Genomic DNA, 14918 nt, shown 5'->3' on the forward strand with positions numbered 1-14918 from the left:
GTGTCCCCTCCCAGCTCCCTGTGCACCCCCAGTTTCCTCGGATTCACCAGGAGGAAGTCACGCTTGATAGGCCTCTTAAAATTATGTGGTGAAAGGACTGGCTTGGAAGACAAGAAGAGGGCATTGGATATAGACAGGGGGACTAATGGCTGAAGTGCAAGCCTGCAGAAGGAGATTTGAGTACTGAGCTGCACAAATGCTCTGCTGCTACCACACTGCTATTAATATTCAGCAAGTGTGTAATTCAGAGCTTAACCCAGCCTCACAGAAGGAAGTGCAGTCCCAAATGTGTCCTCCTTACAACTAACAGCCTAAACACAAGTGCAACATCGGGGGAAATTCAGAGAAGATGGGACCGCTGTTGTGAAGGACAAGGCAAACTAGAATAAACACAGCATACGGGAAGAAAAAAGAAGGAAAAGGTTGTTCATCCCTTGACACAAAGATAAGACTTCAATGGGAAGAGAAAGTAAAACAGCACAGGTGTGTTATTTATTATATACCCTACATCTTCCCTCGGAACAGTCATAGTGAGGTCCCGACTCTCCTCCCACACCATTTTCCCTCTAACCCTTGCTGATAGGATCAGCAGATTAAGAAGATGAACAAATCTTGCCACCTTTGGTCGCTGTCTCCCAAGGAAGAAACCTGCACACAGGCAGAGACAGGCAAGTGTTTCTCTCAGGAAAAAAAAAATATAAAAAAAATGATAAGAAGAAAGGGAAAAAGAAGACAAAAAAAAAAAAAAGCCACACTCAGAGCTAGTGACCATGCCTCGTCTGCTGGTACCTGCCATCCACTGCACCATGCTCTTTTCGATGATGGCTCATTGTTACTTTTTTTGGAGGGAGCTCCAGCCCTTCCGATTGTCCTTGCTGGTCCTGTGTTGGGGATTGAGCTGATGGAACCTTTGCTCTTTGCTGGGGTACCCGTCTCCTCTTTCCTTCTGCCTACAAGACTTTCTTGAGGAGGCTGGCTTTAGCATACTCACTGCTTCTGCAGCTGTGCTCATGGGGTAGAGGGATGTAGGGCTTGCTGAGCAGAGCGCTGGGAAGTTGAGAGCCCTGCCTAGTGAAGCCTTCTAGGACTGTGAGCGTGTGGGGGAGGATGCATGTTCCAGGTGCTTCCCGTTGGAAGGCCTTGCAGCAGCTCCCGTGCCACGTGCTGTTGAGGTCTTCCTTTGTAGATCGTCGTGTGCTGAATGAAGTTCATCACAGTGCGACTGGGGTATACGAGGGGCTCGGTGTTGTCTCGCGAAGCAAAGTGGTGGCTTCTCCTTGTGGCCTCTGACAGAGTTACCTTGCGCTCTGCAGCCGTGTTCTGAGTGCACGAAGCTCCTTCGGCCTTGCTGCACTTCCCTTGCCTGCTTCCCAAAGTTTCTCTCTGCCAAGCGGAGGGCGGCTGAGGTGAGAGACGGAGGCAGAGGCGTCAGCACCGCCGCCTCAGGGGCCTCACTCTGGTCCCCCGCCCATGCTGAGGCGAGATGTGCGTGGCCTATGAGGTGTCGGCCCCTTTGTGACACGGTGGGTGACATCATGGGGCTCAGCTATAAAACCCCGTCCCCGCCGTGCCCGGCCACACTTCCCAGCAAGGCCTGGGAGGTGTTGGAGTTGCTCTCGCCAGCGCTGCTCTGCTCCACAGGAGCTGCTCTGCCAGCAGCAGAAGGCGAGGGGAGCCTGTGGGAGAGAACGCTGGTTGGGAAGTGTTGAGGAGGAGAAGGAGGAGGAGCCAAGGGAGTTTTGTAGCAGGAAGAGCACCTCTTTCCCAGCTGCTGTAAGGCAGGGGCAAAGATGAAGCACTACCTGCTCTTCAGCCCCTTGAAGCCTGAGGAACTTTCATTAATTAAGGAGCTCACCAGCAAAGGTAAGGCCCTGGGGGGCCCTTGTGGGAGCACTGTTGTCGCAAAGATGGACATGAGCTGTGGAAAGCTTGGGGCTGCCACTGCCGGGGGAAGGTCTTCTGAAGGGTCCTGGCGTCTGCAAGGAGAGCCCTGAGTGCATCAAATGTGCTTCCCAAGGTGCATCTGATGCCTCCCCTTCCTCCCCAGGCCTGTCCTGGGCACAGTGCGGGCTTGCAAGCTGGGCAAGGTCCAGGAGCTGTGCAGCAGCTTGCCCCAGCAGTGCGAGTGCTGGCTGAGGGCAAGGCAGAGCTTGATCACACACCACTGTCACCTCTGTGGCTATGGGGGTTCAGACTTCATGGGCATTGCCAACTCACCGCATCTTGGGATCTGTCTTTTGCTTTCCAGAAATCTGCCAAGTGTGGGATAGTACATCCAAATACATCAGAAGGCAGCTGTTGCGGAAGCAGGTGAGCCTTACATCCTGCCCCTGGCCCATCTTGCCCCTTTGGACCTGGGCCACGCAGCACCATCTTCAGGGCCCGCAAGTCACGCAGCACCCTTGCAGCTCTGCCCAGCACTGCCATTGATCCCTCTTCTTGCTTGCGTTTTCAGGTGGTGAATATTGGAATCGGAACCTTTGCCGTTGTGCCAGCAGACACCACTAGTGCCGATGGCAAGGCTATGGTTGTTCAGAAACCCGTGTTCAAGCCCTGCAGGTTTATGAAGACATTTTACAAGCTCGAGTGTGCCGAGAACGAAATTTCTAGTAAGAAGCTTTTTGCTTTGCTTTCCCTGTGCAGCCCTTGCCTTTTGCTCCATGCAGTCGTCCCTGTGCCATGGCAGAGCAAAGTGTCTTGCAACATGGACAGGCCGAGTGTGGGTGCACATACAGCATCCCAGAACCTGCCCCTCCCCTGGGAGTCAGCCCCCTCTTTGCGGCTCGTCCCACCCTCTAGCTGGATGCTCGTAGCAGGTGGCAAAGCTTCCCTTGGCCTTCTGTTCCCCATCTGCTCTGCTCTGGAGATGTGGCCAAAGCTGGCAAGGGCCTTCCCCGTGGCACAGCATTGCACGAGGGCTGGGCGCTGCCCACACTTAGTGTGTGAATTTGCTGAAATGCGTGGGGACTGACGTTGTTGCTTCATGGTTGTTTTCTAGTCGAGACACCATTTGCTCCGCTGGACTTTGAGCAGATTGCCTCAGACATCCACTTCCGACCACAAATAGTAGAGCAGTGCATCAATGAGACCCTGCTTCTCTTCGCTGGTGCCCTCCTGGACAAAAAGGATGTGGAATTCTTCTTCAAGGGTATCGGCATTCTTACCGTGCGAAGAAAAGTGGTCACCATGAACTTCTACACTGAGTTCCTGCTGGAGGTGGATGACACAGACAACATGCATGAAGCTCTTCTCACGGTGAGTGGTTCATGTCTCCGGGGCTGCTGGCAGCTCTGGCAATGCTGTCAAAGCTCTCTCAAACTGCTTTCTCCTTGCCTGCCTCGCCATCGGGTGAGACAGGCTCGAGGAGCTATACAAACTCTCGGTAGCACCTGGGCCTGTTTGTGTGAGGGGCTAATGACACCAAAGGAGAAAGTGGGGCGAGGATTTTGGAGAGGCAGCCATGTCCCTGAGCAGTGGGAATGTTTGCTACCTTTGGGAGCAAGGAGCCCATATCCTCGGCTTCTGCTGACGTGTGTCTGTCCCATTGCAGGACTCCAAGATGACGGATATGATTGCATCTGACGGCAAAAATAAATATACTCGTATCAGTGGAAATAGTTTCATCACACTACCAACGTGAGTGCCATCTCTTCTGCAACATCTGGCTGGCCAGGGGTGCTGGTGCCCAGCTCGTGCTTTGGGTGCAGCCCCTTCATGGTGCTTCTCTCCTGCCAAAGTGAGGCAGGACCAGCTCGTTGCTGGGAGGGCTTCCAGGCTGACCCCCTGCTCAGTCCTTCTGGGCAGTGCAGATGAAGCGGCCAGTCTGCAGTTGAGGGTCCCTGAGAGTGGTGGGAGGGTGTGAGGGGACAGCGAGGAGGACTTGTGTTGGGTCTGGCAGGAAGGCGAGGGAAGCGCGGGAAGAAGCTTCTGGAGGCTGTGGGGCCCCTCAGCTCGCACAGGCCATTGTGTCCTCCAAAGGCTCAGCAGTAGCTCCCAAAGAACCCTGCCAGCAGCTTCTTAGTGGGGGACACCAAGGGAACACAGTGCCTCTTTTGACAAGTGGTGTCTATCTGTTTCCAGGCTTATACTTCAGGACCCGCACTGCAATCCGATTTCCATCAAGCCCAAAAGAGATCCGCAGCCTTGGGGCATGGGTGGCCGAAGAGGTAATGTCCCAGTGGGCTTCTGGCAGGGGGTTGCATGTTCTCCTCTCGTCCTCGCAGCGCAGGAGAGCCAATGTTGATGTGTGGGGCATGGGAGAAAAGGCAGCTGTGTGGGACAAAATGCCCCAGGAATGGTGGCTCCCAGGGTCGGCAATGAGTGTGGGTGGGCACGGCTGAGCAGCTCTGCTGCTGCCGCTGCCCTGCACAGACACAGAGGTGACATCGTGGTGTTCTCTTGCAGTGAGTGTGCTGGACCCGGTGGTGCTGGCTCGGAGGAGGGTTTCTCTAGCCAAGATGGCAGAGAAGAAAACCAAGGAGGATAAAAACAAGCAGGGTGACCAAGCCAGGTGAGCCTGCTGGAGAAGTGTTGTGGTGGAGTTGGGGGACATAAAGGCAAGAGCCTTTTGTGCCAGTAAGAAGTTTCCATAGGCTGCAGTGCATGTGCTCATGCCAAAAAGCACTGGAAACATCAAAGGGACAGCTGTTGTCCTGGTGGAGACATGGTCTTCCTCATGCATAAGCACTTCCTGCTGCTGGAGCTAAGGTGTGAGCTGCGAGCCCAGCTCTTAGAAACTGCCTCCAAAAGTACTCCCATAAGCTAAGCCTGCTGTGTCTTTTTAGATTCCTGCCACCAATTCAAGGGAGGTCTGGAGAAGAGCTGAAGAAGCCAAAACCTCCAGCTCATCCACGGCCATCCACGGCTTTTCCTCTGGACCCTCCGACAATGGTACGCCATAGGTATTTGCCAGACCCGTTCCACTTTGGGGTCTCCAGAGCAAGGCAGAAGCAGCAGCTGATGCTGCCCACCATCCCTGTGCTCCTGCCTGTGCCCAGCCCCAGGAGACTAATGCTGTACGCGGTTGTGTTTCCCTTGCCTGCAGGGAGTGTGCTCTGTGTGCACTCAGATAGAAGAAAGACAGGAACGCATACTGATGGGCCACAGGCTCAAAAAGATTGAAGCTGAAATGTGGGACCAATACTATGTATGCATATGGAGTAGGAGCATGGAGCATGGCGTGTTTTCAGAGCCCCCAGGAAAAAATGCCCCCAGCAGGCATTTGCCCTCCTCCTTGGGAGGGAGGGGAGCAGTGCAGGTCTCCGGCATGGCAGCGTTACAGTCACCACCTGGCCACTCAAGGGGCCTGCTGTCTGCCCACACCCCTGCATGCTGAAAGGAGCAAAGGGCCAAGCCAGCAGTGAGCTGGGCATGGGCACAGGTCTGCCGGGAGACAGTACCTTTCTGCAAGGGTTCAGAGCCCGCAGTACCTGCGCTCTGAAGACTAAAGTGAGCCTGTGCGAGGCACCTAACTCAGCAGAAGCACACCCCCAGGCAGAAGCGGCAGGCCGTGCCCTGGGCTCACGGAGCAAGGGCTGTAGCCTTGAAAGCACTGGCTGTTGGTAGCAGACCCCATTGGAGAGGGTAGCCCACTGCTGCTCAGCGCCATTTGCTGCAGGAGTGCACTGGGAGAGGCAGCCTCAGCTCCTTGCAGCAGTTCTTTAGGAGACTCTCTTCTGGTTTTGCAGAGACCCTTCTGCCAATTGCTCAAGTGCTTGCGACGTCCTTCCCACATCGTGAGAAAGGAGTACGATCAGATGCTCAAAGAGAGGATGAAGCAGAATGATAAAGGCCAAAGACATACGAGCCAGAAGGCACCACAGGGATGGCACGAAGAGCCACAGCCCCCGAGGACAGCACAGACAGAGTAAGTGTGCACAGGTCCAACCGAGGCCTGGGAAGAGCCCTGGAGGCCCTGAGACCCTGAGCGGTGTTCTGGGGTTCCCAGGGCTTGTCGTCCTCCCCTTCCTCGTGACATGGAAAGGAGCAGGGTGCGATGCCACCCCCAGGGGCCTCTCCGCACCCCCAGGCCGGGACTTGACACAGGTCCAGAGGGGAAGGCTGTGGGTGCAAATGGCCAAGGGGGTCGCGTCTGATGGTGTGCGTCTGTGTGGGACGTTGCAACACATCCCACAGCTAGGGGCCTGAGTGAGGCCTTGGGACACTTCTGTCCCTTCTTCCCCACACAAGTGGGGGAAGTGAGATGGTTTTGTGCCAGTGAGATGTTCCCTTCAGCCGTAGTGCATGTGCTCATGCCAAAAGGCACTGGAAACATCAAAGGAACAGCTGTTGTCCTGGTGGAAACGTGGTCTTCCTCCTGCACAAGCACCTTGTGCTGCTGGAGCTAAGGTGTGAGCTGCGAGCCCAGCTCTTAGAAACGGCCTCCAAGTGTACTCCCAGAAGCTAAGCCTGCTGTGTCTTTCTAGATTATTGCCACCACCTCGTGAGAGGTCTGACGAGGAGCTGAAGAAGCCAAAACCTCCAGCTCATCCACAGCCTAAGCCCCCTGAGCACAGGGCTTTTGCTCAGGACTCTTCAAGACCGGTACGCCATAGTTATTTGCCAGCCCCGTTTGCCCTTGGAGACTCCAGAGCAGGGCAGAAGCAGCAGCTGTTGCTGCCCACCGTCCCTGTGCTCCTGCCTGTGCCCAGCCCCAGGAGACTAACCCTGCATATGGTTGTGTTTCCCTTGTCAGCAGGGAGTACGCTCTGTACGTACTAAAATAGAAGAAAGACGGCACCGTATACTGATGGACCATAAGCTCAAAAAGCTTGAGGCTGCAACCTGGAACCAATATGATTCAACGTTGCGGAGGCTGATGATGGAGCACAGGCAGGTATGGCATGCATTCAGAGCCCCCAGGAAAAAAATGCCCCCAGCAGGCATTTCCCCACTCCTTGGGAGGGAGGGGAGCAGTGCAGGTCTCTGGCATGGCAGCGTTACAGTCACCACCTGGCCACTCAAGGGGCCTGCTGTCTGCCCACACCCCTGCACGCTGAAAGGAGCAAAGGGCCAAGCCAGCAGTGAGCTGGGCATGGGCACGGGTCTGCTGGGAGATAGTACCTTTCTGCAAGGGATCAGAGCCCGCAGTATCTGCGTTCTGAAGACTAAAGTGAGCCTGTGCGAGGCACCTAACTCAGCAGAAGCACACATCCATGCAGAAAAGGCAGTCCCTGCCCTGGGCTCCGGGAGCAAGGGCTGCAGCCTTGAAAGCGCTGGCTGTTCATAGGAGACCCCACTGGAGAAGGTAGCTGGCTGCTGCTCAGCGCCATTTGCTGCAGGAGTGTACTGGGAGGGGCAGCCTCAGCTCCTTGCAGCAGTTCTTTAGGAGACTCTCTTCTGGTTTTGCAGAAAAACTTCCGCCACCCGCTGGAGTGTGACCGACGTCCTTCCTTCTTTGTCAGAATGGAGTACGACGAGAAGGTAAAGGAGAGGATGAAAGAGAATGAGGAAGGCCTAAGCCCTGTGAGCCAGAAGGCACCAGAGGGATGGCAGGAAGACCCACAGCCCCCGAGGAGAGCACAGAGAGAGTAAGTGTGCACAGGTACAACTGCGGCCTGGGAATCCCCCTGGAGGCCATGAGCCCTGGAGCAGTGTTCTGGGGATCCCAGCGCTCGGAGTCCTCCCCTTCCTCGTGACACCGGATGGAGCTGGGTGTGATGCCATGCCCAGGGGCCTCTCTGCACCTCCAGGCCGAGGCATGACACAGGTCCCAGGGGAAGGCTGTAGGTGCAAAGGGCCAAGGGGGCCATGTCTGACGGTGTCCGTCCGTGTGGGATGAAGCAACAGATCCCACAGCTAAGGGCCTGAGTGAGGCCTTGGGACACTTCTGTCCCTTCTTCCCCACACAAGTGAGGGAAGTGAGATGGTTTTGTGCCAATGAGATGTTTCCCTTGGATGCAGTGCATGTGCTCATGCCAAAAGGCACTGGAAACATCAAAGGAACAGCTGTTGTCCTGGTGGAGACGTGGTCTTCCTCCTGCACAAGCACCTTGTGCTGCTGGAGCTAAGGTGTGAGCTGCAAGCCCAGCTCTTAGAAACGGCCTCCAAGAGTACTCCCAGAAGCTCAGCCTGCTGTGTCTTTTTAGATTCGAGCCACCAATTCACAAGAGGTCTGAGAAGGAGCTGAAGAAGCCAACACCTCCAGCTCATCCACAGCCTACACCCCCTGAGCGCCCGGATAAACCTCAGGACCCTCCAACAACGGTACGCTATAGCCATTTGCCAGCCCCGTTTGCCCTTGGAGACTCCAGAGCAGGGCAGAAGCAGCAGCTGTTGCTGCCCACCGTCCCTGTGTTCCTGCCTGTGCCCAGCCCCAGGAGACTAACGCTGCACTCGGTTGTGTTTCCCTTGCCTGCAGAGGGCGCGCTCTGTGCGTGCTCAGATGGAAGAAAGACGGCACAGAATACTGATGGCCCCCGAGCGCAAACAGGTTGAAGATGAAATCTGGGGGGAATACGATGCAATCCTACGGAGTAGGAGCAGGGAGCGAGAAAAGGTATGTCATGCATTCAGAGCCCCCATGAAAGAAATGCCCCCAGCAGGCATTTCCTCACTCCTTGGGAGGGAGGGGAGCAGCGCAGGTCTCTGGCACAGCAGTGTTCTGGTCACCACCTGGCCAGGCAGGTGCCTGCTGTCTGCCCGCTCCCCTGCGCGTTGCCGTGCGGAAGTAGCTGTTGCAAGAAGCAAAGGGCAAAGCCAGCAGCGAGCTGGGCATGGGCACGGGTCTGCCGAGGGACCATACATCCCTGCGAGGGATCAGTGCCCACAGTACCTGCGCTCTCAAGACTAAAGTGAGCCTGTGTGAGGCACCTAACTCAGCAGAAGCGCACTCGCATGCAGAAAAGGCAGGCCCTGCCCTGGGCTCAGGGAGCAAGGGCTGCAGCCTTGAAAGCGCTGGCTGTTGGAAAGAGACCCCATTGGAGAGGGTAGCCCGCTGCTGCTCAGCGCCATTTACTGCAGGAGTGCCCTGGAAAGGGTAGCCTCAGCTCTGTGCAGCAGTTCTTTAGGAGACTCTCTTCTGGTTTTGCAGAACCCCGTCTACCACCAGCTGGAATGTGGCCGACGTCCTTCCTGCCTGTTGAGAAAGGAGTACGACAAGAAGCTGAAGGAGAGGATGAAAGAGAATGACAAAGGCCAAAGCCCTGCAAATCAGAAAGCATCAGATGGGTGGAAGGAAGAGCCACAGCTCCCCAGGTGAGCACAGAGAGAGTGAGTGTGCACCAGCCCCGCTGAGCCTGGGAACAGCCCTGGAGGCCCTGAGACCGTGAGAGTGTTCTGGGGTTCCCTGGGCTCGGAGTCCTCCCCTTCCTCGTGACATGGAAAGGAGCTGGGTGCGATGCCACCCCCAGGGGCCTCTCTGCACCACAAGGCCAAGGCATGACACAGGTCCCAGGGGAAGGCTGTGGGTGCAAAGGGCCAAGGGAGCCGTGTCTGATGGTGGGCATCTGTGTGGGACGTTGCAACACATCCCACAGCTAGGGGCCTGAGTGAGGCCTTGGGACACTTCTGTCCCTTCTTCCCCACACAAGTGGGGGAAGTGAGATGGTTTTGTGCCAGTGAGATGTTCCCCTCAGCCGTAGTGCATGTGCTCATGCCAAAAAGCACTGGAAACATCAAAGGGACAGCTGTTGTCCTGGTGGAGACGTGGTCTTCCTCCTGCACAAGCACCTTGTGCTGCTGGAGCTAAGGTGTGAGCTGCGAGCCCAGCTCTTAGAAACGGCCTCCAAGAGTACTCCCCTAAGCTAAGCCTGCTGTGTCTTTTTAGATTCGAGCCACCAATTCACAAGAGGTCTGAGAAGGAATTGAAGAAGCCAACACCTCTAGCTCGTCTACAGCCTAGGCCCCCTGAGCGCCTGGGTTTTTCTGCTCAGAAAACTGCAACCACGGTACGCTATAGCCATTTGCCAGCCCCGTTTCCCCCTGGGGACTCCAGGGCAGGGCAGAAGCAGCAGCTGTAACTGCCCACCGTCCCTGTGCTCCTGCCTGTGCCCAGCCCCAGAGACAAACGCTACACACGGTTGTGTTTCCCTTACCTGCAGGGAGCGTACTATATGCGTGCTCTGAGAGAGGAAAGACGGGAACAAATACTAATGGCCCACAGGCTCAAAAGAATTAAAGCTGAATCATGGGATAAATACGATTCCAGCATGCGGAAGCTGATCTTTGAGCGAAGACAGATATGGCATGCATTCAGAGCCCCCAGGAAAAAAAAAGCCCCAAGCAGGCATTTCCCCACTCCTTGGGAGGGAGGGGAGCAGCGCAGGTCTCCGGCACAGCAGCGCTGTGGTCACCACCTGGCCAGGCAGGGGCCTGCTATTTGTCCACTCCCCTGCGCGTTGCTGTGCGGGAGGAGCTGTTGCAAGGAGCAAAGGGCCAAGCCAGCAGCGAGCTGGGCATGGGCACGGGTCTGCCGAGGGACTGTACCTCCCTGTGAGGGATCAGTGCCCTCAGTACCTGCGCCCTGAAGACTAAAGTGAGCTTGTACGAGGCACCTAACTCGGCAGAAGCACCCCCCCAGGCAGAAAAGGCGGGCCCTGCCCTGGGCTCAGGGAGCAAGGGCTGCAGCCTTGAAAGAGCTGGCTGTTGGTAGCAGACCCCATTGGAGAGGATTGCCCCCTGCTGCTCAGTACAGGCGTGCACTGGGAGGGACAGCCTCAGCTCCTTGCAGCAGTTCTTTAGGAGACTCTCTTCTCGTTTTGCAGAAGAACTTCCACCACACTATGGACTGTGACCGACGTCCATCCTTCCTCTTAAGAAAGGAGTACGATGAGAAGCTGAAGGAGAGGCTGAATCCCAATGTGAAAGGCCAAAGCCCTACGAGCCGGAAGGCAGCAGAGAGGGGGCAGGAAGAGCCGCAGCTCCCCAGGAGAGCACAGACAGAGTAAGTGTGTGCCAGCCCCGCTGAGCCTGGGAAGAGCCCTGGAGGCCATGAGCCCTGGAGCAGTGTGCTGGGGTTCCCAGCGCTTGGAGTCCTCCGCTTCCTTGTAACACGGGAAGGAGCTGGGTGCGATGCCGTGCCCGGGGGCCTCTCTGCACCCCACAACCGAGCCATGACACAGGTCCCGAGGGGAAGGCTGTGGGTGCAAAGGGCCAAGGGGGCCATGTCTGATGGTGGGCATCTGCATGGGACGTAGCAACACATCCCACAGCTAGGGGCCTGAGTGAGGCCTTGGGACATTACTGTCCTTTCTTCCCCACCCAAGTTGATGGCCTTTCTTTTGGATCCTGCAGGAAAGGGGAGAAGACAAGGCTCTTGGACCACCGTGAGAAGGCCCAGGGCGTGCCGTCCATGCCAGGAAACCACAAGCGGCCCTGCAGCTTCCAGCTGCAGAGGCCGTAGCCATCAACTCCAGCATCGAAAGCTGAGGCAGGCGCCAGCACCAGTACCAGGGACACTCCAGCAGAAGCTCCCACCTCTGCTCATGGCGCTGCCCCCTTTGCAGTGTGAGAGCTGTTAGCAAGGGGTGTGAAGGGCGCCTTCCAAAGGATGAACTGCCAAATAAAGAGTGCTGGTGCCTGCTGCCAGCTGGACTGACCGCGCTGCTCCCTGCATGGCCTTTTTTTACACAAAAGAGGAGAGGAAAAGCCCTGCAACTCCCAGTATTGCTCCCATGGTCCCTCCCACCTCTCCCGGTGGAGGGCAGCTCGTGCAGGGGGACCTTGGGCCCTGTGGCAGAGGGCTTCTCCCAGTGCTGACGAGGACCATCTGCCGCCAGGGACTTGCTGCTTTGCAGCAATGGCCGGGAATGACAAGCAGGTTTCTGTCTGTGGTACACCTTCCTTGACATCCATTTTGCAATTAGTGGGCCCACAGACCCATTCTCCTGCTTTGGGGAGATTCTTGGATTCTCTTGCGGGATTCCTTTGGTGCTTTCTCTACACTCCCTGTCATCAATTAAGACCTTCAATAGAAGTGGTCTGCTTTTCCACGTTGAATGAGCAAAAAAACCAAAAGGTTGTTTTCTAGCTGAGACACTACTTGCTTTGCTGGACTTTGAGCTGATTGCCTCAGACATCCACTTCCGATGACAAAGAGTAGAGCAGTGCATCCAGAAGACCCTGCTTCTCTTTGCTGGTGCCCTGCTGGACAAAAAGGATGTGGAATGCTTCTTCAGGGGTATTGGCATTCTTACCTTGCAAAGAAAAGTGTTCACCATGAACTTCTTTACTGACTGCGTGCTGGAGGTGGATGGCACAGGCAACACGCTCAAAGCTCTTCTCATGGTGCATGGGTCATGTCTCTGAAGAACAATACTAGGAGTCTGAGTGGGAGATAGCAACTCCCTGCCAGGCCTGAAGGAAAGGCACCGGCGTGAGACACCCTAGACGTTGGTAGACCCCCTGCCCTGCCGAGCAGAGGTAGGGGACCTCGGAGATGAGGAGGAATGGAAACAGGTCCCTGCTCGACGTCGCAGGCAACCCCCCTCCCTTTTGTCCCTGCCTTCCCAGGTGACCTTACAAAAGGTTTGAGGCCCTGGAGCTTGAGAGACCGGTGGGTGAGAATGAGGTGAACAGTCTACGCAGGAGGATGCCTAGGGTGAGGAAGTCGACTCCACGCCTCAGGACTGCCTCCACTAAGAAAGACAGAAGGGTGATTGTTGTAGGCGACTCCCTTCTCAGGGGAACAGAGGGCCCTATTTGTTGACCTGACCCTACCCGTAGGGAAGTCTGCTGCCTCCCTGGGGCCTGGGTCAGGGACATTGCCAGAAAGCTTCCCAACCTGGTTCACCCCTCTGACTACTGTCCTCTTTTGATAGTCCAGGCTGGCAGAGATGATATTGAAGAGAGAAGCCTGAAGGCTATCAAACGGGACTTTAGGGGACTGGGACGATTAGTAGATGGAGCGGGAGTACAGGTCGTGCTTTCCTCCATCCCTACAATGGCAGGGAGGGGTACAGAGAGGACCCGGAAAGCTCACCTGATAAACAGGTGGCTCAGAGGCTGGTGCCAACACAGACATTTTGGGTTTTCTGACCACAGGGCGCTTTACTCGGCACCCGGACTGCTAACTACAGATGGGTCCCACCTGTCTCTAAGGGGAAAACAGACACCAGCGCAGGAGCTGGCAGGGCTCATTGAGGGGGCTTTAAACTAGGTGGGAAGGGGGACAGGGATGAAATAAGGCTCGTTAGAGGTGTGCCAGGGGGAACAATGTCCGGGTTGGGGGAGCAGGCAATGGTCCAACTGAAGTGCATCTACACTAATGCACGCAGCATGGGCAACAAACAGGAGGTCCTGGAAGCCATCGTGCAGCAGGCCAGCTATGACTTGGTCGCCATCACTGAAATGTGGTGGGACCACTCCCATGACTGCAGTGCTGCAATGACTGGCTGTAGGCTCTTCAGAAGGGACAGGCAGCACAGAAGGGGTGGTGGTGTGGCTCTCTATATTAGAGAGTGTTTTGATGTTGTGGAACTTGAGACTGAGACTGGGAATGATAAGGTTGAGTCCCTATGGGTTAGGATCAGCAGGAAGGCCAACAAGGCAAGCATCCTGGTGGGGGTCTGTTATAGACCGCCGAACCAGGATGAGGAGACGGATGAGGAGTTCTACAGGCAGCTGGCAGAAGTTGTGAAATCGTCAGTGCTCATTCTCGTGGGGGACTTCAACTTCCCAGACATGTCCTGGAAATGCAATAGAGCTCAGAGGAAGCAGTCTAGGAGGTTTCTGGAGAGCGTGGAAGATGGCTTTCTGACGCAGATGGTTAGCGAGCCTACCAGGGGAGGTGTCCCACTGGACCTTCTGTTCACAAACAGTGATGGACTGGTGGTAGATGTGGTGGTCGGGATCTGTCTTGGGCAGAGTGACCAAGAAATGGTAGAGTTCTCTATTCTTGGTGAAGTCAGGAAGGGGACCAGTAAACCTGCTGTCTTGGACTTCCGGAGGGCTGACTTTGAGCTGTTCAGGACACTGGTTGGCAGAGTCCCTTGGGAGGCAGTTCTGAGGGGCAGAGGAGTCCAGGAAGGCTGGGCACTCCTCAAGAAGGAAGTCTTAATGGCTCAGGAGCGGTCTGTCCGCACATGCCCAAAGACGAGCCAACATGGAAGACGACCGGCCTGGCTGCACAGAGAGTTGTGGCTAGAGCTTAGAGGGTTTATGATCTTTGGAAAAGAGGGTGGGCCACTCAGAAGGATTATAAGGATGTTATAAGGATGTGTAGGGACAAAATTAGAAAGGCCAAAGCTCATCTGGAGCTCAATCTGGCTACTGCTGTTAAAGACAACAGAAAATGTGTTTATAAATACATTAGCACGAAAAGGAGAACTAAGGAGAATCTCCATCCTTTACTGGATGCAGGGGGAAGCTTAGTTACAATAGATGAGGAAAAGGCTGAGGTGCTTAATGACTTCTTTGCCTCAGTCTTTAGCGGCAAGACCAGTTGTTCTCTAGATATCCAGTACCCTGAGCTGGTGGAAGGGGATGGAGAGCAGAATGTGGCCCTCACAACCCATGAGGGAATGGTTGGTGACCTGCTACAGCACTTAGATGTACACAAGTCGATGGGGCCAGATGGGATCCACCTGAGGGTACTGAGAGAACTGGCGGAAGAGCTGGCCAAGCCGCTTTCCATCATTTATCCGCAGTCCTGGCTATCAGGGGAGGTCCAGTCGACTGGTGGCTAGCAAACGTGATGCCCATCTACAAGAAGCACCGGAAGGTAGACCCGGGAAACTATAAGCCTGTTAGTTTGACCTCAGTGCCAGGGAAGCTCACGGAGCAGATTATCTTGAGGGTCATCATGCAGCACTTGCAGGGCAACCAAGTGATCAGGCCCAGTCAGCATGGGTTTATGAAAGGCAGGTCCTGCTTGACAAACCTGATCTCCTTCTACGAGAAAGTGACGCGTTTGGTGGATGAGGGAAAGGCTGTGGATGTGGTCTACCTTGACTTCAGTAAGGCTTTTGATACTGTTTCCC

General features: G+C 55.6%; 2 protein-coding genes across 2 annotated transcripts; both read left to right on the top strand.

Moving 5' to 3' along the window:
• The first annotated feature begins 442 nt into the window (after positions 1–442).
• On the top strand, positions 443–6279 carry LOC308185382 (coiled-coil domain-containing protein 81-like). Its single transcript, XM_080573380.1, has 8 exons — positions 443–1863; positions 2249–2310; positions 2456–2609; positions 2999–3255; positions 3551–3636; positions 4081–4166; positions 4405–4510; positions 5688–6279. Exons 1-8 carry the CDS (start codon positions 1791–1793, stop codon positions 5737–5739), a joined length of 876 nt encoding a protein of 291 aa, XP_080429506.1. The 5' UTR covers positions 443–1790; the 3' UTR covers positions 5740–6279.
• Positions 6280–6633: 354 nt separating this feature from the next.
• Positions 6634–11537, top strand: LOC308185380 (uncharacterized protein). The gene is made up of 8 exons (XM_080573372.1): positions 6634–6835; positions 7351–7529; positions 8088–8205; positions 8360–8497; positions 9032–9195; positions 9767–9887; positions 10704–10882; positions 11233–11537. The coding sequence occupies exons 1-8, from the start codon at positions 6749–6751 to the stop codon at positions 11339–11341; spliced, it is 1095 nt and encodes a 364-aa protein (XP_080429498.1). The 5' UTR covers positions 6634–6748; the 3' UTR covers positions 11342–11537.
• The last annotated feature ends 3381 nt before the right edge of the window (positions 11538–14918 follow it).

Source organism: Anser brachyrhynchus, assembly GCF_964034855.1.
Source record: "Anser brachyrhynchus genome assembly, chromosome: Z".
Classification (NCBI taxonomy): domain Eukaryota; kingdom Metazoa; phylum Chordata; class Aves; order Anseriformes; family Anatidae; genus Anser; species Anser brachyrhynchus.